The sequence below is a fragment of the Chlamydomonas reinhardtii genome, chromosome 1 (assembly GCF_000002595.2).
Source record: "Chlamydomonas reinhardtii strain CC-503 cw92 mt+ chromosome 1, whole genome shotgun sequence".
In the NCBI taxonomy this organism is placed as follows: Eukaryota; Viridiplantae; Chlorophyta; class Chlorophyceae; order Chlamydomonadales; family Chlamydomonadaceae; genus Chlamydomonas; species Chlamydomonas reinhardtii.
Genome location: NC_057004.1, coordinates 6,257,301 through 6,284,239, shown reverse-complemented (window position 1 = coordinate 6,284,239; position 26,939 = coordinate 6,257,301). Strand labels below are relative to the sequence as shown.

The 26,939-nt window shown below is 66.6% G+C and overlaps 2 protein-coding genes across 2 annotated transcripts in view; one reads left to right on the top strand and one right to left on the bottom strand.

Moving 5' to 3' along the window:
- The window catches only part of CHLRE_01g044850v5 (uncharacterized protein), a 33,386-nt gene extending 17,034 nt beyond the window's left edge, over positions 1-16,352 (top strand). Inside the window, exons 33-58 of the mRNA XM_043058863.1 lie at positions 108-227; positions 448-1,050; positions 1,206-1,342; positions 1,527-1,599; positions 1,795-2,473; positions 2,716-3,559; positions 3,803-4,027; positions 4,258-4,441; positions 4,686-4,869; positions 5,060-5,223; positions 5,436-6,278; positions 6,455-8,251; positions 8,469-8,912; positions 9,179-9,784; positions 9,926-10,353; positions 10,585-10,853; positions 10,976-11,175; positions 11,336-11,542; positions 11,788-11,917; positions 12,057-12,285; positions 12,515-12,995; positions 13,155-13,396; positions 13,638-13,854; positions 14,048-15,135; positions 15,281-15,611; positions 15,820-16,352. Of these exons, the coding sequence (XP_042928777.1) occupies positions 108-227; positions 448-1,050; positions 1,206-1,342; positions 1,527-1,599; positions 1,795-2,473; positions 2,716-3,559; positions 3,803-4,027; positions 4,258-4,441; positions 4,686-4,869; positions 5,060-5,223; positions 5,436-6,278; positions 6,455-8,251; positions 8,469-8,912; positions 9,179-9,784; positions 9,926-10,353; positions 10,585-10,853; positions 10,976-11,175; positions 11,336-11,542; positions 11,788-11,917; positions 12,057-12,285; positions 12,515-12,995; positions 13,155-13,396; positions 13,638-13,854; positions 14,048-15,135; positions 15,281-15,611; positions 15,820-16,029 (10,935 nt within the window). The 3' untranslated portion in view covers positions 16,030-16,352. The remainder of the gene's footprint in view (positions 1-107; positions 228-447; positions 1,051-1,205; positions 1,343-1,526; positions 1,600-1,794; positions 2,474-2,715; positions 3,560-3,802; positions 4,028-4,257; positions 4,442-4,685; positions 4,870-5,059; positions 5,224-5,435; positions 6,279-6,454; positions 8,252-8,468; positions 8,913-9,178; positions 9,785-9,925; positions 10,354-10,584; positions 10,854-10,975; positions 11,176-11,335; positions 11,543-11,787; positions 11,918-12,056; positions 12,286-12,514; positions 12,996-13,154; positions 13,397-13,637; positions 13,855-14,047; positions 15,136-15,280; positions 15,612-15,819) is intronic.
- CHLRE_01g044800v5 (uncharacterized protein) lies at positions 16,295-26,916 on the bottom strand. The gene is made up of 10 exons (XM_043058862.1): positions 26,677-26,916; positions 26,497-26,559; positions 26,221-26,383; positions 25,927-26,028; positions 19,712-20,061; positions 19,090-19,479; positions 18,802-18,939; positions 18,208-18,598; positions 17,733-18,016; positions 16,295-17,580 (listed from the first exon to the last, which is right to left on the bottom strand). Exons 1-10 carry the CDS (start codon positions 26,775-26,777, stop codon positions 17,070-17,072), a joined length of 2,493 nt encoding a protein of 830 aa, XP_042928776.1. The 5' UTR covers positions 26,778-26,916; the 3' UTR covers positions 16,295-17,069.
- Between the last annotated feature and the right edge of the window lie 23 nt (positions 26,917-26,939).

Genomic DNA, 26,939 nt, shown 5'->3' with positions numbered 1-26,939 from the left:
GTTTAGATAGGGTTCTCATTTCTCCTCCTGACCTACCCCCGTGCAGTACATCCTGTACCGCTTTTCCAACCGTCTTTGCAACCCCCCCCCCCCCCCCGCCGCTGCAGGTGCTGCGGGAGGGCGGCTGGACGGAGGCGGTGACGTCGGCGCTGCTGCGGCTGGGCTGCCGGCTGCTGGACACGGCGCTGCTGCCCGCCGCCGCCTCCGCCGCCTCGCCGGCGCTGCAGGTGAGCAGAAATCACCAACTCGGTCTAGCTGCTCGTAGTGTGAAGGACCGTGGAGCTGTCTCCCCTGTAGTCTCCACGCTTCCTGCAACAACTCTGAACGTCGCGCCAAGCGCTGCTGTATACTTGCTTGATTGCCATGACTCTTCATCAGCTGCTCGGCGTCTCCTTGTATTCCTATTCCACATGTCCACACCCACACACGTGCCTTCGCCTCATGCAGGCATGCGTGCAGCAGCCCGACCTCGCGGGCCTGCTGGCGGCGCTGGCGGCGGCCCGGTCGCGCGCCGGCGAGGGACCCGCCGCCGGCGCCGCCTCCTGGCCCGCCCGCCTGTCCGGCCTGACACCCGTGGAGCGGAGGCAGCTGCGCGCATTCCTCCTGCAGGTCCGCTGGTTTGGGCCAACTGCCTCTGCTACTGCCGTTGCTGCAGCCGCCGGTGCTGGTGCGCTTGCTACAGCCGGCACGCTGTCGCCCGACCAGCTACAGCTCCTCCGCTCCCTCCCCATCTACGAGGTGTACCCCAGCCCCTCCTCCCCCGCCTCCACCACCACCACCGCCTCTGCTACTGCCGCAGCGGCGCCCGCCGCCTCCTCTCCCTCTGCTACTGCCGGCCCAACCTCCGCCTCCGCCTCCGCAACCACTGCGTTGTTTACGGCTCTGGACCCAGCTCGTCACCGGCTGGCGCCTGCGGACACCGATCCCCGCGTGCTGGGCCCGGCCTTTGTGCGCTTCGACAGCGGCGAGGAGGAGGGGCTGCTGGCGGGGCGGCTGGGGCTGCCACGGCTGGGGGCGGCGGCGCTGCTGGTGCAGCACGTGGGGCCGCAGGTGGGCGGGCGGGCGGGTGTGCAAGGATGTGTGTCGTGCAGCGGCGTGTGTATGTGTGTGTGTGTGTGGACATGGCTGCAGTGGGTTTGGTCTTGAGCCTGTGTCTAGTCCTGGTTACGGTACCTGCGGCTGCCTGTTTGCCACATCACGTGCAGGCCAAGGCTCTACCATGCGAGGCACTGGCGGCGCACGTTGCCGGGCTGCTGCTGCGCCTGCCCGCGGCCGGAGCCGGGGCAGCAGCGGCAGGAGCCGGTGGTGCACTGGAGCTGCAGCAGCTGCGGCAGGCCCTGAGGTGAGGGATGCCGGGATGCTGATGCCAGTGACGGCCTGTAGGTGCAAGAGCAGTGGCAAGACAGCATCCCGTATCCTCTTTTGCTATGCTTTCTCGAATGCGCTCCTTATTGAGTCCTTTCTTTTGCAACTGTCAACGCTCTATTGGTTCGGCCGTGTGCGTGCCTGTGCGTGTGCACGTGCAGTGAGCAAGCGCTCATCCCGACCGCCTCGGCTGATGGCGAGCTGCGGCGCCCGTCAGAGCTGATGGACCCCCGGGTGAGCCAGGGGGCGAGGGAGAGGGCGGGCTGGGGGCTGTGAGCAGGAGGGAGGTTGAAATTGTTTCATGCTGTAACACCTTGGCAGTTTACCGTAGCACCTTCACAGCTCCGCATGCTCCTTTGATCTACATCCTCTGTACAACAACTTTCGACCCTTGACGCGTTGCCCTCAACGCCCTCTCACCATCCGCAGTCGCCGGTGCTGACCTCGCTGCTTCCGTCCACCAGCGCCTTCTTCCCCGCCTTCCCCAACTCCGTCCTGGCAGCCTTCGCCCGCCCCGCCGCTTCCACCACCGCCACCGCCACGGCTGCTGCCTCGGCGCCTGCCGCCGCCGCCGCCACGTCCAACGAGGGCATGGTCACAGTCCGGCTGCTGGACGCCCTGGCGGGCCTGGGCATGGTGACTAAGGTTGACCTGGTCAACGTGCTGTTGGTCGCGGCGCGTGCGCTGCATGACGAGCATGCCGCGCTGACCACGGCAGCGGACGACGCCGCACAGCATGCTCAGCGCGCGCAACAGCAGCAGCAGGCACAGCAGCGTCAACCTGCGGTGTTCCCGCTGCCGGGTATCCAAGGAATGGCCGGAGCCGCGGGGGCGTCGGCAGCTGGCAGCGGCGCTGGCGCAGGCTCAGCGGGGGTGGTGGTGGGCGAGGCGGAGCGGGCTGCCAAGGCGAAGGCGCTGCAGGCCCGCGGCCGCGCGCTGTTGCAGCAGTTGGAGCAGTGGGCGGCGGCGCACCCGCTGTCGCAGCGCCGGGGCGCGGCGGCGCAGGCGGGCGGGCCGGCGGAGGCGGCGGAGGAGGAGGCGCGACGGGCCTGGTCGGTGCTGACCGGACTGAGCTGGTGTCCCGTGGTCAAGGACGCGCCCGAACCAGGTCAGTACGGGCACAAGGATACTGCTGGCGTGGTCGTGCGGGAGTGTTTGACGATTGCGACGGTTTCCACTACGTACTACATACTATATCAGCAAAGATGACAACCCCGAGTGAAGCTTTGGGGTGGGCATCTATCGCGTTCCAAGGAGTTGATGAGGAGTTCAACGTCCCAAATGAGCTACAACAGCCCGTTCGATCTGTACTAAGCCGAGACTTAACACGTGAGGACCCCGTACGTGCAGGCCTGCCCTGGCCCGCCGCACCGCAGCCGCTGCTGGCGGCGCCGCGGCTGCTGCGCCCGCCCGCCGACGCCTGGCTGTGCAGCGCCACCCTGCACGTGGCGGAGCGGGCCGTGGCGCCGCAGCTGGCGGCGGCGCTGGGCTGGGAGGCGCCGCCGCGCGTGAGCGTGCTGGCGGCGCAGCTGTTGGAGCTGGGGCGAATGCACGCCCACAAGCCCAAGCGCATCGGGCTGGCGGCGGCGCCAGCGCCAGCGCCAGCGGAGAGTGAAAGTTCGCCGGTGGCGGCTGTGCCGCCGGCGATTCCGGCGGAGGCCGTGGCTGACGCGGCGGAGGCAGACGCAGGGGCGGAGCCAGGTGCGGCAGCCGTGGACCCCGCAGTTGCTGCAGCGGCGGCAGCCGCAGCCACGGCAGCGGCGGTGGCGGAGCAGCAGCAGCAGCAGCACCAGGCCGCGGTGGCGGCGGCGCTGGCGGCTGCGAACCGCCTGGCTCAGTCGCTTGAGTCGGCGGTGGCTCGTCTGTATGCGGCGCTGGGTGAGGCAGTGGACGGGCCGGAGGGGGACCTGGTGGCCATGTCATTCGAGCGACCCGACACGCCCTGCGTGTGGGTGGGCATGACCATCACGCCGGCCCCTGCCGCTCCCACGGCCCCCGCCAGTCCTGCGCCCGGATCTGAGGGCACCGCAGGGGCGGTCGCGGCGCTGGTGGAGGTGTCGGGTGGGTTTGTGAGCCCGGCGGCGGCGGCGCTGCGCGCTGACGGCGGCGGCGACTTCCGGCCCTACCTGTGGCTGGTGCCGGAGCCCCTGCAGCGCCATGGGCGGCTGCTGGGGCTGATGGGCGTGCGGGACAGGTGCGCCGGAACGTTAAAGCACTGCTTAGTTTGTGTGAAGACGCTATTGTTTTGAGTCTCTGCTGGCCGGCTGGGTTGCTTGGCGTCGGCATACTGTCCGTGTGCCCCCATGCGCCTGTCCACAGCCTCGGGCTTAACTCGTGCCCTACCCTCACCCACCCTCCCCCTTGGTTTTGGTTGAGTTTGGGCTGGATTGTACAACCCCCCTTGCCTCTCCCCGCCCACACACACTGCCGTCCTCAGGTTTACGGCACAGCACTTTGCCTGGGGCCTGGCTTCCATCGCCGCCGCGGCGGCGGGCGCCGCGCTGGACGACGACGGGCTGGCGGCGGCGCTGCAGCTGGCGGACTGCGCGGCGGAGGCGGCGGCGGCGTACGGGCGGCCGCCGGGCCACGGCGTGTTCTTCCTGCCCGACTCGGACGGCGTCATGGCGCCGGCGCCAGAGATGTTCTACAACGACGCCGAGTGGTGAGAGCAAAAAAGACTGTGTCGCTTTTGCATATATGTTTCTTTGGCCGCGGTTGCGGTATGAGCATGTGCGGCAGCGTTCCTATCTTGTCGTGCCGTTGGGCGGGGCGGCTGCAAGAGGCACCATCACACCGTGCCACCTCGTGCCACCCCGTGCCACCTGGTACCCACCCCGGGCCACCCTTGATGTCACCTTGTGCCTCGCGATGCCTCCCCGTGCCGCCACACAGGCTGGACCTGGCGGCCCGCGGTGGCGGTGTGCTGCTGGCGCACGCCGCGCTGCCGCAGGCCACGGCCGAGGCTCTGGGGGTGCGCAGCCTGCGGCACGCGCACGAGGCGGAGGCGCAGCTCACGTCGGCACTGCCCTGCCCCTCGCCCGCCGAGCTGCGGGAGCGGCTGGGGCTGGCGGCGCAGGTGAGGTCCATTCCTGGCGAGGCTGCTTCCAGTGACACGGCGATGCCAGCAATCACCAAGAATATGTGTGGTGCCGGTAACAAGCCCAGAACAGGCTCGCGTATGCGATTCGGCAGCGTTATCGTCGTGCTGAACTAGTCAGCACTCAGCAGCTGACCGCACACGTGCTCCTCACACATAGCGCACCTCCTGCCAATCCGCTGTCCTCCGCCCGCGCCTCTGCCGCATCTGTCGCGATCCACAGGGCGAGCCGCTCCCCACCTCCTCCTCCTCTGACGCCTCCGCCTCCGCGGCCGCTGCCGCCACCTTCCTGCTTGAGCTGATGGAGCTGGCTGACGGGCTGGGGCTGCGCTGCCTGCGACTGGTGCTGGACGGCCGCAGCCACCCCGCACAGTCCCTGCTGGCGCCAGGGCTGGCGCAGTTCCAGGGTGGGTGCGCGGGCACTTCTACAGTACAGTAGTCATGCGGCCAAAACGATCTCCATGTGACACCGCACATGATTGACGCGCTTTTGAGCTTCCATTCAGTGTCTCTCTACCGTGTCTTGAAGCCTGCCCGAGCACATCATATCATGCGCCACAGACACAAACACACATTCCGCCCCACCTCTTACCTCAGGCCCCGCGCTGTGTGCGGTGCTGCCGGATGTGGTGCTGGGGCCGGATGACCTGGCGGCGCTGCTGGCGGGCCGCGCCTCGCCGCCGGCGCTGAGGGGCGGCCGAGCAGCCGCCTACGCCTCCGCCGGCCTGGCGTCCGCCTTCCTGGTCACAGAGCTGCTGCAGGTGATGGACGGCCCTGGTGCAAGACCTGTGATGAGGGACTGCCGAGACCTCGGTAGCAGCCATGACTTCGTGCCAAGAGAATCGATTTTGCACTTGTCATACCTGTCGTAGGATTTCAGCTTGCGCCCGGGGCCGCTGGCGTGCGCACCCTAAGTTCTACCTAGTTCGTTCCTGACGTGGATTTGCTCCCTGTGTACATGTTTGTTAAACAGGTGGTGGCAGGGACCTCAACCTACCTGTTCGACCCCAGCGGCGCCTACCTCGGAGCAGCAGCCGCCGGCGACATCGGTGGCGCCGCGGGCAGCTACCCCGGCGGCCTGAGCCGCGCCGGCCGCGGCGCCGCAGGCGGCGGCGCGACGCCGCGCGCCAAGCAGTATGTGCACGTGGGCAGCGACCTGCTTTCCACCTTTGCTGACCAGTTCAGTGTGTGGAGTTTCGCAGACGGCTACGACGTCCGTCACGACGTCAACGCCACGCTGCTACGCCTGCCGCTGCGGCGGGAGGCGGCGGCGGCGGCGGCGGCGGCGGCGGCAGCCGCTGCCGCACGCGGCGGCGCCAGTGGTGCCAGGCCGGCGGGAGGCGCAGGACAAGGCGGAGCAGGGGCGGTGCAGGGGCTGCGCGTTGGCGGCGGGCTGGCGGCGGCGACGTATGAGGGCGTGGAGGCGGCTATGCGCACCTTTGCCACGCAGGCGCCGCGCAGTCTGTTATTCCTGCAGAGTCTGACCGGGGTGGAGGTGTCGCTGCTGCGGCCGCAGGCCGCCGCCCGCACGCCGCAGGCGCCGGCGGCTTCAGCCGCCTCCCCGCAGCACCAACCACACCAGCAGCAATCCTCCCAGCAGCACCTGCACCGAGACTTCCTGTTGCAAGCAAGTCTGGTGTCGCTAGACATCGACCGGCCGCGGCCCGACTTTGGCGCGGCGGCGGCTGCGGCGGCGCGTCAACGCGGCAGTGGCGCGCCGGCGGCCCTGGGCAAGATGCTGTCGGCTCTGGGGCGCGGGCTGTCGGGCCGTGGCGGTGGCGGCGGCGACGGACCAAAGCAGTACATGTGTCCTCTGGTGCGTGCTGTGTCGCATCTTCCATACAACTTTGTATACGTATTCGGGGCTGTTTCTTACGGCTGTCAAACTCACGCCGGGGCCTGTAGCAAGTCTTGGGCATATGCTGCGAACGTTGATGATTATGCCGCTTGTTGACTTTGTTGTTGTTGCTGTTGTTGTTGCCGGTGCCGCAGGAGCTGCACGTGATGGTGCACAACGCACTGCTACTGCCGCCCGCCGCCGAGGCCCCAGCCACCACCCCAGCGGCACCCGCCGCAACGCCCACCCCGCCGGCCGCCAGCGCTAGCAGCACCGGCACCGGCAGTAGCGGCACCGGCACCGGCAGTAGCGGCACCGGCACCGGCAGTAGCGGCACCGGCACCGGCAGTAGCGGCACCGGCACCGGCAGTAGCGGCACCGGCACCGGCAGTAGCGGCGCCAGCTTGCTCGAGGACGAGGGGGTTGCCGAGCTGGGCAGCACCTTGTACCGGGAGCGCTGGCTCATGTCGGCGTGCCACGACGTGGAGGGCGTGCAGCTGCCCATCGCCGCGGCTGCTACAGCCGCAGCCGCCGGCATGGGCGCCCGGCCGGAAGCTGTAGCAGCCGTGGCGGTGTGCATTGGCCGCGACGACACGCGCGACCTTTTCCCCGTCAGCGGCCTCTTCGCTCCAGTGTACCTGCCGGCGCCGCCGATGGCTGCGGGCCGGTCTGGCAGTGGCACCGGCTTTGCTGCTGGCGGCGGCGGCGGCGGGCTGGCTCTGGGCCGCATGCCGTTCCTGGTGTGCGGCCACTTCTACATGTCGCGGCGCGGCGGCAAGCACGTGCTGTCGCCGTTCACGCGCAGCATCTCAGCCGCCGCAGACGTGGCGTCTGGGCATGCAGCTGCCGCCGCCGCCCACCCCAACTCTGCCAGCCACGGCCACCACCACGGCACGGGTGGAGGGGGCTTGCAGCCCGGCGCTAGCGGCCCTACGGCGACGATGGCGCTGCCACCGCTGCTACAGCACCGCTGCGACCACAACCGGCGAGTGCTGGACCTGGCCTCGGCGGCGTGGCAAACCCTGGCGGTCTACTTCTGCTCCCCCGAGCAGTACGCCGGCCCCCGCGCCCACTTGTACGACACCGTGTTTCCAGACATGGCCGCCATCACCGGTGCAGGTGGCGGCGCTACAGCCGCTACAGCCGCGACTGGTGCTACAGCCGGCGGCGCACCGGGTGCTGTGGCCGGCAGTAGCAGGGACGCCGCCGGTCCGGACGAGGCGGCCCTGTACTGTGTACGGCAGATATACGCGGCGGCGGCGCGGCTGCCGCTGTGGCGGCTGCGCACCGGCCGCTTCGTGCACCTGCCCGAGGGCTGCTTCCTGCAGCCCCTGCCCGCCCCCACCTCCACCTCGTCTGGCGGCGCAGCTGCTACAGCCTCCTCGGCTGCTACAGCCGCCAGTGTGCCCAACCCGCTGGCGGGACTGGGCCCAGCGGCCATGGGGTTCATGGCTCGGCAGCTGCCGCTGTTCGACGTCCCGTGGGCCATCAAGCAGCACCTGGAGGCAGCGGACGTACACGGCCTGCGCGCAGTCAGCCCCGCCGTTGTGCGACCGCTGCTGCGGAACCTGGGCCGACGCGGCGGCAGCGGCAGTGGCAGCGGCAGCCTCACGTCCGGCGGCTCTGGAGGAGGCGCCGGGTTGGGTGTAGCAGGAGGCGGAGGTGGCGGATTTGGCGGATCTGGCGGGAAGCTGGTGTGGCCAGGGCTGACGGTGCTTGAGGCGACGGAGCTCCTGGTGTTCTGCTCCGGCGATCTGGTGTTCAGCGCGGCAGAGCTGCAGCAACAACAGCAGCAGCAGGCGGAGCGGAGCCGGGCTGCGGCGGCGGCGGCCGGAGGTGGCGGCGCAGGGCTGACGGGGGCGGCAGCGGCGGGCACGGGCGGCGGTGGCCTGGCGGCGGCGATGCTGGCGGCGGCGGGCGGTCGTGAGCTGTTGGACGACCTCACGTCCCAGGTGCGGGCAAGACGGGGCTTCCATGGCCGGGGTCCGGAGCTCGTGCTTGTGTTCCTTTTCGCCGGTGCTCTTGCCAGGGTGCCCAAATGCTCAAAGTGCCAGAGTGCCCAAATGGCCCCGCCGCTACTGCTATTGTTTTCCTGTGGCCGGCGGCGCCAGCACCTCCCCTGCGTCGCTCTGACCTGCCGGTCCCCCTCCCTCCTCCGCCGCCGACCAGGTCCGCAACGTGGTGGGCGACCTGGTGGGCCCCGCGCTGTACGAGCAGCTGCGCCTGCAGGCCCTGGGGCTCATGCCGGGAGGCACCGCAGGCGCCGCAGGCGCAGACGACCCGGCCGCTGCCGCGGCGGCGGCAGCCGCCGCTGCCGCGCAGCAGCAGCGCGGCGCAGCCGCCGGCGCCCGGTCTGGCGGTGCGGCTGCGCCGCCGCCGGCTGCTGCGGCGGCTGCGAGGTATCACGTAGCGCGGCTGCAGGACTGCAAGGGGCTGCCTGTGCCCACGGCGAGTGGCGGCGTGGAGGCGCTGGGCTCGGTGCCGCTGCTGGCGGCGCCGCCGCTGGGCGCGGCGGCGGGCGGCGTGTCCAGTCCGGCGGCGCTGCTGCCGCCGCAGTGCGCGGCGGAGTTCGTGCACCCCGACTGCGTCGCGAAAATGACTGAACACTTCAAGGTGGGGAGAGGGGGTTGGCTGTGTGTGCGTGGACTGTGCGTTGAGAGAGTGAAACACGCCTGGCCGCATGTCTAGTCGGGCATGTCTGTCCTTGTGCGAGACCATGCTCGCGAATGAGCCGGGACGTCGCCCGTGACCCTTGCCCATGTGGTTGTACGACCTCCGCCGCCACACAGCTGCCAGAAGGGGCTCCGCCCCCAGCCCGCCCGAATCCGAACTGACCTGCCGTCTTGCCCACTGCCCACTCGCACACACGCCTCACACAGGACCCTCAGTACCGCTCCAGTCTGGCTCTGCGGCTGTACTCACTAGACGACCTCGCCCGCCACCTGCGCACCGCCCTGCCGCCCGGGTACGACCACCCCATGCCGCCGCCGCCCGCGCCCTCCCCTGCTACAGCCACTGCTACAGCCGCGCCGCTGGGACGGCCCTGGGACGGCGGCTACAGCTACAGCTACGGCGGCGGGCTGGGCGGCGGCGACGCCAGCGACAGTCCCAGCGGCATGTGGCTGCGGCAGCTGTGGGCGCTCATCAATGGGCTGCTGGCGGCGGCGGCGGAATGGCAGTCAGGCAGTAGCGGCAGTAGCAGCGGCAGCGGCTCAGAGGGGCGGCTTGAGCCGCTGGCCAACTGGCCGCTACTGCCGGTGCTGGGGCCGGGCGGCCCCCAGCCGGGGCTGCTACTGCCAGTGCGGCACGCCCGCCTGGCCATCTGCCTGCCGCCGCCGCGGTCGCTGCCGGTGGCGGGCAAGGAGGGCGCTCAGGCGCACGCAGCGCCGGGTGATGCTGCCGCGTCCTCAGATGGCGGCGGTGCGGACACCGGCGCGGCCGCCGCCTCGGCAGCGGCAGGTCCCATCCCGTCCCTGCAAGACCTGGTGCGCGCAGGGTTCGTGTCATGGCCGCTGGGGCGTAAGCCCCGCATGCGTCGCATTGCATGCTGGTGCACGCCCCGTTTGAACACGTCAACCTGCAAAACGCCCTGCCTACCAACCTCTGCCCTGGTCCCGCCCTCGCAGGCGCCCTCCCTCCCTGCGCCCTGGGACTGGCTGGCGCCTGCGCTGCACTGCCTGGGTGTGCCGCTGGTGGACCCGCGCTTCAACGCCGTCGCCGCCCGACACTGCGGCCCACAGCCCGCAGAGCTGGGACTGCCGCCCAGGGCCCTGGATGAGGCAGCGGCGGTGGCCGCCGCGCCGCCGGCGTCGCTGCTGGCACGTGTGGCAGGCGCCGCCGCAGCGGCGGCGGGTGGTGGCGGAGGAGTTGGCGGCGGGGGTGGGGGTGGCGGCGGCTCCGCCGCTGCGGGCGCGGCTGTGTCGGCTCTGGTATCCAAGCTGCGCCAGGTGGACGCGACGATGGGCGGCGGCGCGCTGGCGGCGGCGATGGCGGCGACGTGGGACGGCCGCACCCGCGCGGCGCTGCTGGGGCTCCTGGCTGAGGCCACTCCCAGGTGAGGGCGGGCGTGTGGGGGCGTGTCGGCTTCCCGTGGAGGCGGGGGCCGGGGGGCGGGGTGGCGTGGGGAGAAAGGTAGGGCATGGGCTCCAATGGCTGATGGCGTTCCTGATACTTATGTGTACGGGCGCAGTTGCGCTGTGCACGTTCGTGTCTCCTCGCTGTTGCTGCTTTGCCCCGCATCCAACCTGTCTCCCTCCCTCCCACCATGCCTCTGTGCGTTGCGCAGCACGTTGGACCCAGCCGACATCCTGTTCCTGCGCCGACTGCCCATCTACCCCACACACGCGGGCACGCACACGGCCCTGGACGAGCCATCCGCACAGCAGCAACAGCAGCAACCGCCCAGTGGAGGCGCCGCGGCCAGCCCGGCCCGCGGCAGCGGCCCTGCCGCCCACTCCGGGGCTGCGTCTGACGCCGCCACTACCTCCGCCACCTCTTCAGCGGTGGAGTCGGGCCCTGCGGTGTGCTCTCCTGAGCTGCTGCAGCTGGTGCCCGGTACGTGTGCAGGTGCTCACGTTCGTCGTCAGCCCGCCCATCACACTAACCGTTCCTTGTGCCAACCCATCAACTGTTCAAACCTAAACCTTTACCCCACCTTACCCCACTGCGGCACACAGGCCTTGCAGCGGCGCTGCCTGCCTCCGTGCCCGCTCGGCTGCTGCTGCCGCAGCCGGGCGCGGCCCGCCTGTACGGGCTGCTGGGCGTGGCGTCCCTGGCCGCCGGCGCCTTCCTGGGCGGTGTGGTGCTGCGGCCGGGGTCGGGCGTGTTTGAGGCGCTGCCGGACGGCGTGCGGGCGCTGCTGCTAACACACGTGCAGGTGGGCGGCGGGCCGCTAGGCTGCCTTGCCGAAACCTTGGCTCTTGTTCACTAGCCTGCACTCTGAAGTGTATTGCCAGCTGCCGTCGCGCTCCCAGCCGCTGCTCCCTCGCGCGCCGTACCCACCTCCCTCTCCTTCCCAACCCGCCGCCACCATGCAGACCCACTGGAGCCGCCTGCGCGGCGAGGAGGCCTTGACGACGGCCCTTCGCGACACGGCCTTCGTGACCGCCGCCGACGGCGCCGCCAAGAAGCCCAGTGAGCTGTACGACCCCGAGCAGCCGCTGTTCGCCGCCGCATTCCTGGGCTGCGCCGTGTTCCCCACCGACCAGTTCGCATTCCCCGCGTGGCTGGCGCTGCTGAGGGAGGTGCGTGCGCGTGCGGGGGGCAGGGCGCGTGTGGGGGGCTCGTGCGTGGGCGTGTGGATGCGTGGCTGCCCGCCAGCCACTCCGGCTGGTTTGTTGATACAGCCCGCACACCTGCCTTGCAAAGCTGTATGTACCCAATAGGCGCGGAGAGAGATTGTCGGCGTTGTGAGAAAGGGGCGATGTTGCAACGCGTGGCGCTCGGGACTGACTGTGTGTGCCTCGCCTCTGCGCCGCACCGCCTGCAGGTGGGGCTGCAAGCCAAGGTGACGCCGGCGGCGTTCGCGGCGGCGGCGGAGGCGGTGGCGAGCCGCGCAGCCGCGCTGCACATGGGACTACCGCGGGAGGGCCTGCCCGAGGACGGAGACAGCCTGGAGGGTGGGTGGCGGCCTGGCGGGGTGGCAGGCGGGTGGATGGAGTGGCAGGGTGTGACGCGACAAGTGCTCGACCCTGTCTGAGGTCCAACTAATGCAAGCACTCCAGCTGTCTCGCCCGCCCCTCACGACACACCACGCAGACCCCTTCCTTGCCAGCGGCGCCTCCGAGCTGCCGGCGGCGGTGGCGGGCGCCCGCGGCCGCGTGTGGGCGGCGGCGGAGCAGCTGTGCGCACACCTGGCGGCGCAGTCGGCGGCGCCGCCGCTGGCGACTGCGGGCCGGGAGTGGTGGGCGGCGTTGGGGCGCACCGCGTTCGTGCCGGCCACACTGGGGCTGCCGGGCAGCCGCCGGGTGCGCCAGGTTCTGACCAGGTGGGAGGCGCACGCGGGCGCGTGTGTGTGTTTGTGTGGGGGTGTGTCAGGCCTGGAACAGTCCTGGCATCATGCAGGACCACCGCTTTTCAGTCGTCATACGCCGTCATATTTGTCACGCCCAACATGGAACAGGTATGGCATCATGTAGGACGGCCACTGACACGGCGTCCCTCCATCACCTGCCTCCCCGCCACTCCCTGCCCGCCTCCCTGCCTTTTCCTGCCAGGTACTCTGACGCCGCCGCCGCCTCCGACTGGCCGCTGGTGTGGTCGGTACTGCCGCTCGTGGCGCCAGACAAGGCGCCGCCGGCCGCTGGCGCCGCCGCCGCCGCCGGCTGGTCGCAGCTGCGCATCAAGTCGCCGCCGCCATTCGCCGCCGTGGCCGCACACCTACGCCGCATCGGTGCCGACGGAGGCGAAGAGGCGCTGGGCTCTTGGCCCGCCGCCGCCGGGGGCGTGGAGGAGGCCTTCCGGTCCGTGCTGTCATACCTAGACCGGGAGGGCGTGTCGGGGGCGCGGGGGGCGGCGCTGCGGGAGGTGTGTTTCGTGCCGGTGGCACGCGGCACGGCGCTGGCGGCGCCCTCCCGGCTGTATGTGCGGCTGCGCGGCGGCGAGCTGCCGCCGTTCGCGTACGAGGTGCCGCCCTCGCTGTCGGCCTTCACGCCATTGCTGAGAAGCCTGGGGGCGCAGGACGAGCCGCGGCCTCAGGTGCGGGGTGCGGGGTGTGGGGTCAGGGGGCACCGCCCTGAAAGAGGGCCGACATGTGCGTGTGTCGTATGCTTGTTCCTGTTCCTTATAACACGCGTTTCCATTTGCGCCTTCGTGCTTCTTATCAACACACACACGCAAACGTGCGGCCACACACAGGACCTGCTAGAGGCGCTTCGCGGCATGGCGGCGGCGGCGGGCGGCGCACCACTCAACGCCAACCAGCGCGCCGCCGTCGTACGGCTGCTGTGCCAGGTGGCGGGCGCGGCGGGCGTCGCGGCCGGGGGGGCCGCGGGGCCGGGCGGCGGCGCGGCCGGCATGGGCCACAGCGCGGCTGATGTGGCAGCCCTGGCGGCGGCGCGGCGGGAGAAGCGGCTGCTGGTGCTGAGTGCGGACGGCAGGTGGGCGACCTGAGTATCCTGATTAGAGATGTGTGTGTGTGTGTATGCATGTGTGTGTTGTAAGCAGGGGCATTGTCTTGGACGGCAGAGCGCTCGTCAGCTAGAAGCGCCACCTAACGTCCAGCCATGGAACGCTCTCACCACCTTGTTAGCCTGGGCCTGGCATGCGTCGCTTCAGCGCGACACACACACGTACACAACCACCGCCCGCCCATACGCACCCTCGCCTTCGCCTTCGCAGGCTGGTGCCGGCGCACACGGCCGTGAGTGTGGGCGCCTCCTCCGCCGGCGGCTCCGCGGGCCGTCTGCTGGGTCGCCTGGACCCGCGCTGCCTGACGCTGGCGCACCCGGGGCTGCCCGAGCCCGTGAGCGCCTGGCTGGGTTGTCCGCGGCTGAGCGACGTGGCGGAGGAGCGGCTGGACCCGCAGCATGGACTGCAGCCCGTGGAGGAGATGCAGGTGTGTGCTGTTGGCGGCGGGGAAGGGGCGCACGTGAGGGGCGGGTGAGGGCGGATGAGGGTGGCTAATGTCAAGGCAAGGGCGAGGGCGAGGGAGTGGCATGTCTCGGCCCTCGGCCACCAGCGAAGCCCGGACGGCTGAATCAGCTTGACGCCAGCCGCACCTGGTCTCCCGTCCCCTGGCACCCGCGCAGGGCATGACGCTGCGCGACGCCCGCGCGCTGCTGGCCTCGCCCGCCTTTGTGGCCGCCTGCCACAGCATGTTGCGCGCACACGCGCCCGTGCTGCGGACCGGCTTTGCCACAGCCGCTGCTCCCGCGGACACCGGCACCACAAGGAGCGGCCCTGCTACAGCCGGCTCCGGCTCTGCTGCTACTGCTGCTGGTGGTGGTGGCGCTTCTACTGCCCCGGGCTCGATGCACGAGGTGGCGGCGCTGCTGCGCAGTGCGGCGGGGCGGCTGCTGTTCGTTCGCAGCCTGCGCACCGTGGCGGTGCTCAAAGCCACTGGCGCGCAGCTCAGCCCGCAGGCCGAGGCCTCGCGCGTCACCTACGAGTTCATCGAGGCGCCGTCCACAACCGCCGCCGCCAGCAGCTACGGCGGCGGCAGTAGCAGCAGCCTTGGCCGGATCCTGGTGGCCGAGCCGCCGCCTTACCTGCAGCTATCGTGGCTGCTGTCGTCAGTCGTGAGCCGCGTGCTGGGCTGCCCGCACCCCGTGGTGCTGCCCCTGGAACCCCTGTTCACAACCCCGGCGGCGCAGCTGTCCGCGCTACAGCCGGTGCTACTGCCGGGCGGCTGGGACGAGCGGCTGGAGAGCGCGGCTGTAGCAGGCACGCCCGGCACGCCGCTGGTGCCGGCCGACGCGGCGCTGCTACAGCTCAAGCCGTTGCGCCGCTACTGCGCCGGCGAGGTGGTCGCCTATCAACGACAGGTGGCGGGCGGAGTCGGCGGTGCTGACGGCGGCGCCGGCGGCGTGGCGGCAGCCGCCGCCGCTGCCGCAGCGGAGCGGCGCTTCCAGGCGGCGGCCGCCGGTGGCGCAGGCGGCCTTGAGGCCGGCCTGGGGTCGGCTGTAGCAGCTGAGGGCAGCGCCGGCAGTAGCAATGGCACTGGCACTGGCAGTAGCAGCAGCATGTGCTATGGCCGCGTTGCGGCGCATTGCTCGCCAACGGACTCGGGCGCGGCGGGAGGGGCGGCGGGAGGTGCCGGGGGCGTGTACCGTGTGCTTGTGGAGACGGAGCCGGGCATGGTCACGCCGCTACTGTCCACACAGGTGTTCTGCTTCAGGTGAGCCGCTTCCATTGCTGCCGGCTGTTGTTGCAACGCGTGTGGCTGGCGCGCTACCCTCACTCCTCAGACTTGTCCGTATGCGCACATAAACATCTGACACAGCATACATTCTCTGACATCACCTCGGCCGCCCCCACTGCAGGAGCCCGACGGGCCAAGGCGACGGCGCAAGCGGCGGCGCAGCCTCTGCCGAAGTGCCGCTGCCCCCAGCCAACGCCAGCACCAGCGCCAGCGCCGCCACGTCCTCACAGCAGCAATCCAGCACGGCACCGCACCCCGCCTCTGCCGCATCCGCAGCTGCTGCCGCTAGCGCTGCTTCTGGCGGCGCCGTGAGCGCGTCGGAGCTGGTGGCGGCGGTGCGTGACGTGCTGGGGGCGGCGGGGCTGCCGCTGGACCCGGCGGCGGGGGCGCTCATGGGCCGCGTGGCGGAGCTGCAGTCGGAGCTGGCGGGAGCCAAGGCGCGACTGGGCGAGGTGCGTGCTGTCGTGCTGTGCGTGCTGTCGTACCGGGCTGTCGTACCAGGCTGACGTGGCGGCGGGTTACCCTCCTACCCTCGGTGATGTCTGTCCTGTCTTTGGTTTGTGGTCTTCAGCTCCTGGAGCGCCTGGTTCGCGTTGTGCCTAACCCCACTTCCCTACTCCTCGGCTCCGGCCGTGCCAACCTGAACTCTCACCATCGCAGACCCAGCGGGAGGCGGAGTCCGCAGCCGCTGAGGCCGAGAACGCTCGCTCCGCGTGGCAGTGCAAGATCTGTTTCAGCCGCGACGTGGATGCCGCATACACCGGCTGTGGCCATGTCATCTGCGCCCGCTGCGCCGCCGCCACCGCCACCAACCGCTGCCCCGTGTGCCGCAAGCCCAGCCCAGCCCTGCTGAAGCTGTACCGGGCGTGAGGAGCAGGCTGCGTTTGCAATAGCAATAGGAATGAGGGAGTCGGAATGGGAGAATCTATGGGCTAGGCGTGGGTGGTTTGTGAAAGGGATGCGGTAGTGAGAAGGCGGAAGGGGAAGCTGCAGAGCCCTGGAGTGGTCCTGTGCGAACTGCTGCGATTGCAATGCGAGCCGAGACTGACCCGGGGGCCGGGGCACTTCGCGTGTGCCTGGAGTAACCACTGAACCGCATGGCCGTTTAGGACGCGGTGATGGTCGATTGGTCATCTCATTATGGGCCATGCGGCCCCAGGTGGACCACGGCGTGGGTGCACCGATGTGCCAAGTCCTCTGTAGCGAGAATCGAGTTACACGATTGCTTGAGTAGCTCATCGCCTCGACGCATCTCTGGCTCACTGGCCGTACGAAGTTTGCACACGCTCGCTCACCCGGCTCAATGCACCATGCAAGTCACACCTAACCCTAACACAGCGAAAGAACCACAGTTAGGGCTTATCCAAGGCAGAAGGCACCCTAACCAGGCCGCCTCGCTGTCATTGACTTATCAATATGCCCTGTGTCAGGATCACGTCCTCTCAATCACACAGCGCCGATTGGGCGCGTACCACGCAATCACCCCTGAACCACAACGCCCCTACCCAGTATTATTCTTCATAAGCTTGCACTCTGCACACACTCTAAAATGATAAATGGTACGGTGGTTCATCACACACGGATGTAACTGCTGTATCGCCCGTTTTAAGTCCGCCCGCTACAACGACGCAGTACGGGCCGGGCACGGCAATATCCGACTAACCCTCGCACGTGGCCTCCATGCGGCCTTCCTTCTGATGCTTCGTTCCTTGGAATGTAAAGCCGCCCACGCATGTTTCTACGTCTTGCCAATGCGTAAGCTTAGACAAGGCCAGACCATCGCCTTGCAGCTCCGGCCTAGCATGGATGCTGCCCCCATTCCTTGCGCACGCTGCGCCAACCGTCAGATTATAGCACAGCAGACCGTGTCACTGGCTCGCCTCCTTGCTCTCGCCCCGGCCGCCACTTCCTTACATGGTGTCGTGGAAGGTGCGCGCGATCACCTCCAGCTGCTGCTCGCGCGTGAGGCGCGCGAAGTGCACAGCGTACCCGGACACGCGGATGGTGAGGTTGGGGTACTTCTCGGGGTGCTCCACGGCGTCCATGAGCATGGAGCGGTTGAGCACGTTGACGTTGATGTGGTGGCCGCCGTTGGCAAAGTAGCCGTCCAGGATGGAGGCCAGGTTGGTGGCGCGCTCGTGCTCGCCGCCCCTGCCCAGCACCTGGGGGATGAGCGAGAAGGTGTTGGAGATGCCGTCCAGGCACATGGTGTAGGGCAGCTTGGCCACCGAGTTGAGCGAGGCCAGAGCGCCGTGGGCGTCGCGGCCGTGCAGCGGGTTGGCGCCGGGCGCGAAGGGCTCGCCCTTCTTGCGGCCGTCGGGGGTGGAGCCCGTCTTCTTGCCGTACACCACGTTGGAGGTGATGGTCAGCACCGACAGCGTGGGCACCGAGTTGCGGTAGGTGTGCTGCTTGGCCAGCTTGCTGCGGAGGGATGGCAGGAGTGGGCAGGGAAGGAGGGGCGGAAGAAATGAGCCACAATACGGCCACGCGCTTGCAGTCAACACTACTGCATGCCCGTACGACATATACCATTAACAGCGCACACTCAACACCCCGCCCAACGAAACGCTCACCTGGAGAAGGTGGACACCACCCACTCGGCGATCTCGTCCACGCGGTCATCGTCGTTGCCGTACTTGGGGAAGCTGCCCTCCACCTTGAAGTCCGTCATGAGGCCGCGCTCGTCAATCACGGGCGTCACCTGGGCGTACTTGATGGCCGACAGCGAGTCGGTCACCACGGACAGGCCGCTGATGCCGAACGCCAGCAGGCGGCGCACGTGCGTGTCGTGCAGCGCCATCTGCAGCCGCTCGTAGTCGTACTTGTCGTGCATGTAGTGGATGATGTTCATGGTGTTCTGAGAGGGCGCAGGCAGGGGGCGGGAGAAGGGGACGCGTCAGCATGCAGTGCCGTGCCGTGCCATGCGATGCGATGCGAGCCCAGCATTCCAACCAAAACAACAAGTGCACTCAACCTGGCAGGCGCGCGCCTGCCCGGTATCAACACAGCTGCAAACAACAGTTTACGCACTAACGCAGCCGCACTCACCGCGTACATGGAGGCCAGCCACTCCATGCCGTCCTCGATCTTGGCCTTGACCTCCTCATAGTCCAACGGCGCGGTGGGGCTGCGCACCGGCGCGAACTTGGGCCCCACCTGGTCGCCCGACACCTCGTCGCGGCCGCCGTTGAGCGTGTACAGCAGCAGCTTGGGCAGGTTGGCGCGGGCGCCAAAGTACTGCATGTCCTTGCCCACGCGCATGGCCGACACGCAGCAGGCGATGGAGTAGTCGGAGCCAAACAGCTTGCTCATGAGGTTGTCGGACTCGTACTGGATGGAGCTGGTGTCCAGCGACACCTTGGCGCAGAACTCCTTGAAGGGCGCGGGCAGGTTGTCGTTCCACAGCACCGTCAGGTTGGGCTCGGGCGCGGGGCCCAGGCTGGAGGGACGGAGGGAGAGAGGGAGGGAGCAGAGGAGGAGGAGGCAAACGCGAAGTTGGCAACAGATCAAGGGGTGCGCAGTTGCAACGTGGCAGCGGCTGGGCGGGCGGCCCGCCGGCCTCCTGCGTGTCTTCCCGCCCACCCCCGGGCCCCCGCCTGAACCCCGGGCTGACCCCCCCCTAGTAGGCCGACAACCACTCACTTGTACAGGGTGTTGAGCAGGCGGAAGCTGGTCTTGGTGACCATGGCCTTGCCGCTGGCGTCAGTGCCGCCCAGCACGCAGGTGACCCAGGTGGGGTCGCCGGCAAACAGCGCGTTGTACTCGGGCGTGCGCAGCTGGCTGCGGGCGGCGGAAGGCAAGGCAAGGAGCGCACAAACGTGCGGTAAGGAAAGGCTTGGAAGTGGCGTTGCACTGGAACACTGCATGCGCCCCCATGCACCCGCTGCTTGACCCACAGCCCCGCCCTGCCAGCGCCCAAACCGGGCTCACCGCACGATGCGCAGCTTCATGACGAAGTGGTCGATCAGCTCCTGCACCTCGGCCTCAGTGATGGTGCCGGCCTTGAGGTCGCGCTCAAAGTAGGTGTCCAGGAAGGCGTCGATGCGGCCCAGGCTCATGGCGGCGCCGTCCTGCTCCTTGACGGCGCCCAGGTAGCCGAAGTACAGCCACTGCACCGCCTCGCGCGAGTTGGCGGCGGGGCGGCTCAGGTCGAAGCCGTAGGCGGCGCCCATCTCCTTGAGCTCGCTGAGCGCGCGGATCTGCTCGTTCACCTCCTCGCGCAGGCGGATCTTCTCCTCGTCCATCACGCCCAGCAGGTTGTGCTTCAGGTCGGTCTTCTTGGCCTTGATCAGCGCGTCCACGCCGTACAGCGCCACGCGGCTGCGGGTAGGTCGGGTGGGGGATGGCGTGAGGACAGGTGTGGGAGGTGCGGGAGGGAGTCAGGATGGGGCCATGGGTGGCCAGACATATGCACAACGGCCGCTTCGTACCCCCCGTGAGCCATCCCGCGCGCTGCACCAGGGACCACTCTCTGGCATCTTTTCCTCTACCCTTCCGCCCACGCCTTCCCCCCCTTGCCCCTTCGCCTCAACCAGCGCCTGCCTTTACCCACCGGTAGTCGCCGATGATGCGGCCGCGGCCGTAGCCGTCGGGCAGGCCGGACAGGATGCCGCTCTTGCGCGCGGCGCGCATCTCGTCCGTGTAGGCGTCAAACACGCCGCTGTTGTGCGTCTTGCGCACCGTGCTGTACAGGCGGGCCACCTCGGGGTCGGGGGTGTAGCCGTACGACTCCAGCGCCGCCTTGACCATGTTGACGCCGCCCAGGGGCTTGATGGCGCGCTTGAGCGGCGCGTCGGTCTGCAGCCCCACCACCGTCTCCAGGTCCTTGTCGATGTAGCCGGGCGGGAAGGCGGTGATGGTGGAGGGCTTGGAGGGATCCACGTCCATCACGCCCTTCTCGATCTGGGGGTGGGGAGGGAGGAGGCAAGGGAAGGGGATTGGTGCTGATGGTGGCGGCGGTCCATGGTTGTGGTGGGGCCCTGCCCGGGATGCTGCTGTTGTGAGGCCCTGAAGTTAGCTTGTCGCATACATATGCGCTGACTTATCGCAGCGCAGTGGAGATAAGTCTAGTTATTGCGACGTAACTGCCGTGTTGCGTTAGAGTCACGCACGGCGCAGGACGCTCGGGTACGTGCCTGTGCATGGGGCCGAACCGAGCTGGGTCTTGTACGCGTCAGGAGCACACGGCGCCTTATCTGCCGTTGTGCTTCTGTACTGTATTTCGGATCGTCCCTCTGCCGGGACGGTGACCTCAGTGTGTCGCACTTAAACGTTCCCTACATTTCTGGACTTTCTTTGCAATCCTATACCTGGTTCTAACTATACTTGACCATGTATGGACCGAATAAGCGTTTAATATATACTCAGACGGAGTTGCAGCGTTTTGTTGCGCGATCCTGCTCAATGGAACCCCTTAGCTTGATCACGCTCGCTCTCTGATCGTAAGGGAATGCCCTTCGAAGCTTCTCTGGCGCTTTGAACCACGCTTTGGTTCGGGGGCCGCATTCGGGAGCAAATCGGAGCAGAGCGGAGCTTTCAAGCGGAGCAAAGGCGCGCGAAGCGTTGCGGACAAGGCGTTCGGCAAGTCACTGAAAGCAAAAGGGCATGCACAGCTGTGCGGGCGGGCTACTTGCTTGCCATGCGCGGTCCTGCTTGCCGTGCCTTCGTGTCTACCCGTCGCTTTACAGTTCACAGCTTTGTGCAATACCTTTCCACATCTTCCATTGTGCCACCCCCACCTCCCCAAGACCCTCAGGACTTTTGGCGCGGTACTTCTCCTGTCTGCCTATCCAGGCCGCAGGGCCCGCGTGCCCTTGGGGAAGGGGCGTGTGTGCCGTTGGGATCCGGCCTGTGCGCCGCAAGCAACGGGCTTTGCGCCCTTGCCTTATGGACAATGGACGGCATACGTGCCCTTATGATACGGCCTGTGTGCCGCAAGCAATGGGCTCCGCGCCCTTGCTTTATGGACAATGGACGGCATACGTGCCCTTATGATACGGCCTGTGCGCCGCAAGCAACGGGCTCCGCGCCCTTGCTTTATGGACAATGGACGGCATACGTGCCCTTATGATACGGCCTGTGTGCCGCAAGCAACGGGCTCCGCGCCCTTGCTTTATGGACAATGGACGGCATACGTGCCCCTATGATACGGCCTGTGCGCCGCTAGCAACGGGCTCCGCGCCCTTGCTTTATGGACAATGGACGGCATACGTGCCCTTATGATACGGCCTGTGCGCCGCAAGCAATGGGCTCCGTGCCCTTGCTTTATGGACAATGGACGGCATACGTGCCCCTATGATACGGCCTGTGCGCCGCAAGCAACGGGCTCCGCGCCCTGGCTTCATGGACAATTTACGGCGTACGTGCCCTCATGATACAGCCTGTGCGCCGCAGGCAACGGGCTCCGCGCCCTTGCTCCATGGACACTTCACGGCGTACGTGCCCTCATGATACGGCCTGTGTGCCGCAGGCAACGGGCTCCGCGCCCTTGCTTCATGGACAATGCGCCGCGTACGTGTTCTTATGATACGGCCTGTGCGCCGCAAGCAACGGGCTCCGCACCCTTGTTTTATGGACAATTCACGGCATACGTGCCCGTATGATGTGACCTGTGTGCCGCAAGCAACGGCTTCGCACCCTTGCTTTTGGGTAATAGATGGCATACGTGCCCTTATGATACGACCTGTGTGCCGCAAGCAACGGGCTCCACACTCTTGCGTTGTGGATTATAGACGGCATTGAAATGCTTACGTGCCTTCGTTGTACATGCCTTTGCGTTGTGGACAATGTGTGGTCTGAGCGCCACGTTCGGATACGGCGTGTGTGCCGCCAGCAACAGGCTTTGCGCCTCGCATCATGTGTCTTGCGATATGGCCTGTGTGCCGCATGCAATTATGCTGCCTGCCCTGTCGTTATGGACGCTTCGACTTGTTGCGTGCCCTGCTGCGTGCCCTGTCGCAATACGCCTTGAGTGTACCGTGCACGGCAAGCCTGCGCCTCGCTATTGCTTCGTGTTGACAACGGAGCGGGCTTACGTGATCATGCGTCACCCTGTACGTCTTGAGGTCCGCACGCACATCATACTATCACGCGGCACCACCCTTGTAGTTTGGCTGACGCACCCCAAGCCAACCTATATGCATTCGATGTGTGCACTAGGCCCAAGTGCCGAATTTGTTTTTCCGGATATTTCGCCCTCAGTGAGCGATGTGGAGTTTTGTGCAGTTCGGCCAGCATGCTATGCCCAGCCAATAACAATACCGCATGACGCATAACTATACCGCATGACGCATAAACATGCCTTCGTGCCCTGCACCAGGCATCGGACGCTGTGTCACGCAGTGAGCCCGACCCTGCGCAACCAACATTTTGTTGCGAGATACGGTCGGAGCTGGGATTACAGCCTGCCTGGTGGGTTTGGATGGCGCCCGTGTGTTGGGCTGGGCTGTTGCTGCTCGCGGTGGGGCCCACCACCAAGTCACGGCACCCATCCGCCCTCCCCTCTTGTTGGCCCACCCGCCTGTACACATGCCAGTCACCCGCTCGCCATCCTGTGAAAGCGGGTAGCCGACTTGGCAAGCGCTTTTCCTGACACTTGGCGCAGGTTTGAGTGGGATACCAGAATGGTCTGAATGTAGTTGTTGGATAACCAGTACACTGCGGTGTGTAGCTGGTTAGCGGGAGTGCCGTGCATGAAACACGCTACTCGACCCGCCATGCCCGCGCGATGGTACCACCAACCGTTCAACCCAGATCCATGCCGGGGTAGCATCGACCCCACAGTCAGACTGATAGCTCCTATCCAGGTGTCAGGCGCCATGTATGTATCTGTGGACGCGTCAAGCTGGCTTGTGCCGTAGCGTTGGCCGCCTGTATGGCACGGCATCTGTGTCACGTTATGGCCTCATGCTTACCGTAGTCACGCGGCTTGCGTGCTGTGCGGCACGCTCCCTGCCAATCCTTCAGGACATGTATGCATACATGTTACTTCGTCAGAGCCATAGCAGGGGCAGCGTGTTCTGTCAATGCCTCATGAACCCAGAGACCCAAGCCAACGTACGCATTAGTTCCGCAACGCACGTCAATGCCAACTGTATGTGTCGCCTGCCCACTCGCGAGTGGACGCCTAGGGAACCAACCTTGGTTCCTTTCAGCCCCGGCCTTACTTCACCCGGCGGGGCAATTACTTATCACCGAAGTGCTAGGAGCAGTGTGCTATATGTCATTACTATTAAGAGCGTATGGCGACACAGGCTCACATGTGGGTAGCCAGGCTTGGCAGGCATCCCAACTCAGCCCGGCCTCCTCACAGCAGTACCACGACGTGCCCGTACGTGGTCGAGTGCGGAGTTTGGCTGCCGGCGTGGCTGTATCATCTCTCACATTGGATGACCCATCCGCCACTGCTGTTCACTACTGGCACGTCCCTCGAGTCGCTCACCCACCGGCTCCGCCCAGCGTTCGCTCCCTTTGGCTGGGCCGGGGCCCGTGGCGCATCCAACCCGCCATCGCGGCCCCGAGTGCTCCTTATTTCCTCCCATCACTACGCCTTCTATCACTATAGATACATTGCGCGTTCCACGCGTGCCGGGTATCCTTCACCCCTCCGCGCCGCTCGACCAGGCCAGCCTTGCTGGGGTTGCTGAGGTGTTACCCTTCATGTTGCCCTCCCTGCTATTACGGTACACCCCACAGCTGCCGTGGCGTACGGTATCGGCACGTACGGGACATTGTGTGCATGCATCCCCGCGGCGTTTGGAGGCAAACATTCACGTGCGCGCCTGTCCTGCGTCCGCCGGGGTGATGCTATCTATGGGTGTACCTACTGCTTGATTGGTAGTGACTCTTATGCAAGACACTGCAAATCTCAAGCATGGCACCTAGCTAGCAAGAAAGAAATTAGTGTTCGTGGCCATGCTGCACGGCTGGGCATGGCTGCCCGCATCCTACACCACGACGGCGCGGGTGAACGAAGGGCAGGTTGCCGCGCGTGACTCGCGTACGTAAAACCGCTCTAGTGTTGCAACTCGCGCCTTCTCCTGCGTGGCGCATGTTGGCTAGCCTGTCCCAGCTTCGAGTCACGACGTTGTTATTATTCCCAAGGTTGTTCCGAGCAGCCTACAACGTCAACACGTGTTATGGCATGGCCCTGGGGGCCGGTAGAGAGTACCGAGGTCTCCAGTGGTTCGTGCCAACACGTGCCAACACGCACTGTTACCTTTCCTGGGCACACGGACGGCCACAGCTGCCCACAAGCCACACACCTGAACAAGGATGCATGTGTTTCCCTGTAACGCCCCGGCGTCGTCTGCATGGCTGGCGCACGCGGGATAACGCATGTGTGTTTCTGTCGTGGCCATTGGTGCACCTGATACGTTTGTGAGTCTGGTATCATGGCCCTTGCAAAGCCAGTCGTGTTCCTATTGCTGCTTGTCTTCTGGTAGTGACCATTGGCCGCCCATGACCGACGGAGTGTGGCGCTGTCAGGCCCCGCGTTGGCGTCGCCCTGCGCCTGCAGCAGGTGCCGGCGGCGCCTCCGGCGGCGCTCATCCCCGCGTGATGGTGCTGCTCGTGCAGCCAATATCCCCAAGCACGAAGCTCGTTCTATTGACCGCTGTTGAGTGTGCAACTAGGACCGTACGTTCGTGCGCAAGCTAGGCGATGGGCGGAGCGCTCCGCGGTGTTCGAGACACATGATTTCGGTAGCGCAAGGGCACGAACGCCACCGCCATCACCGCCGACCGCACCTTGGTTTGCATGACCGGCCGTTGGGCCAAGCGCTTTGCGAGAAGAGCTGCATACGCGAAGCCAATCAAGCCCAGCCACCAGGGCTGCCGTCGCCCGCACCATGACCTCCCGGCGTTGAGGACTACTACCAAACTCTGGCAGCACTTTCGGCCACTAGTGCAACCTCAACACGGGCGGGCTGGGGCGGGCACGGCGGACTTGGTGGGGTTATCGGGAGCTGCGAGGCCGGAGGTAGGAGGCCGCTGAGGGCCACGAATGAGTTGCTAGGCCGCTTGAGGCATGAGTGGAGGCTATTGTCGGTTTGAGAGATTGGGATTGTCGTTTGGGGCCGTGGCGGTTTGTAACGCTACACGGCAGTAAGGAGTCAATAAGCGCTGACTTATCGCAGCGCAGTGGAGATAAGTCTAGTTATTGCGACGTAACTGCCGTGTTGCGTTAGAGTCACGCACGGCGCAGGACGCTCGGGTACGTGCCTGTGCATGGGGCCGAACCGAGCTGGGTCTTGTACGCGTCAGGAGCACACGGCGCCTTATCTGCCGTTGTGCTTCTGTACTGTATTTCGGATCGTCCCTCTGCCGGGACGGTGACAACCCACCCGCCCCCCCTGGTGCCGCCGCGGATTAATGTGGTGGCACCCGTGGGCGCTGCGGCGTGCGTGGTTGTCTGGACTCTGCTGCTATCAGGCACTTCATACATGCGACACACCCAGTACTGGCAGCACTTTCGGCCACTAGTGCAACCTCAACACGGGCGGGCTGGGGCGGGCACGGCGGACTTGGTGGGGTTATCGGGAGCTGCGAGGCCGGAGGTAGGAGGCCGCTGAGGGCCACGAATGAGTTGCTAGGCCGCTTGAGGCATGAGTGGAGGCTATTGTCGGTTTGAGAGATTGGGATTGTCGTTTGGGGCCGTGGCGGTTTGTAACGCTACACGGCAGTAAGGAGTCAATAAGCATGACACCTGAAATCCGCACTTCTTGGGCTGCTGCCAGCACCTCACGAGGCGTCGATGTGCATGGCTCACCTCGGTGGCAATCATCTTCTCCAGCTCGCTCCACAGCTTCTTGGTGTTGTCAGTGGGGCCAGCCAGGAAGGACGAGTTGCCGGCGTAAGCGGTGTAGTTGTCCTGTGCAAGGCGCGAATTGTGGAAGTGGGCGGAAGAGGCGTCAGATGGTGGTTCTAGGCAATCCATGATTCACAACAGAGCCCGTGGCAGCGAGCAAACCAACCCCGTCCGTACGCTCTCGACCTGGCCCCACCGCGCCACAAAACCGGCACTGCACAACGTTGTCGGCACCCTGACACTGTTAGTGCGCACCTGCACATACTTCTGGACGTTGATGCCCGCGTCCACGGCCGGCTTCGGGCGGGGGTCGGGCAGGTGCGGGTGCTTGTCGGGGTCAGCAGCGCAGCTGTGGCTGGGTGCCACCGGGAGGGCCTCAGCGGCCGCGCTGGCAGCGGCCATCGAGCGCATCGGCGACCTGGGTTACATAGGTAGCATCAAAAGCGTTAGGCTTAACCAGTAAATGCGGCAACGCCCGACTGGCATGCAGGCGTGCCGAAAGGTTGGGTTACCCAATCACTGCGAACTTGCCTGAAGGCCAGCTCCGGAACACCCAGGCGCATGCCACGAACGTTTCCAAGCGTCAAAGACGGCCTGAGGTAAACAAGTCACGGACAGTACAGACGATGACAAGGTCCGAATCGCATGTCCGGGCTACGTCCTGGTTATCGGGGCGTGCAGATAAGAAGCGACATGTCATACATTTCTCACCTAACAGCCATGGGGATGGGCCGGCCAACAGCGGAGCTCGCTGCGGCCGAGACCGTGGCGAGGCCCCGGCGCATTGTCTTCTCCAGCAGCATCTGGCTCATGGCGTGAAGCGCTGGCAGACTTGACGAGACGGTGTTGATGATAGGATAGCTTAAGGGTGTTAACATAGAACAAGTCCCTCAGAGGCAGGGACGACAGTAGTGCTTGCGTAGCGAGTAGGTGCTGTGTTGTATTGGTTGCTTTAATGGTTCATAGACTTCATG

Bases quoted from the DNA above. Each gene is read 5' to 3' on its own strand.
- CHLRE_01g044800v5 (XM_043058862.1), bottom strand. From the start codon at position 26,777: ATGAGCCAGATGCTGCTGGAGAAGACAATGCGCCGGGGCCTCGCCACG. The intron at 20,062-25,926 runs GTGAGCCATGCA...CCCCACCCCCAG, and splicing joins AGAAGATGATTGCCACCGAG to ATCGAGAAGGGCGTGATGGA. The intron at 18,599-18,801 runs GTGAGTGGTTGT...CCGTCCCTCCAG, and splicing joins CTGCTCAACACCCTGTACAA to CCTGGGCCCCGCGCCCGAGC.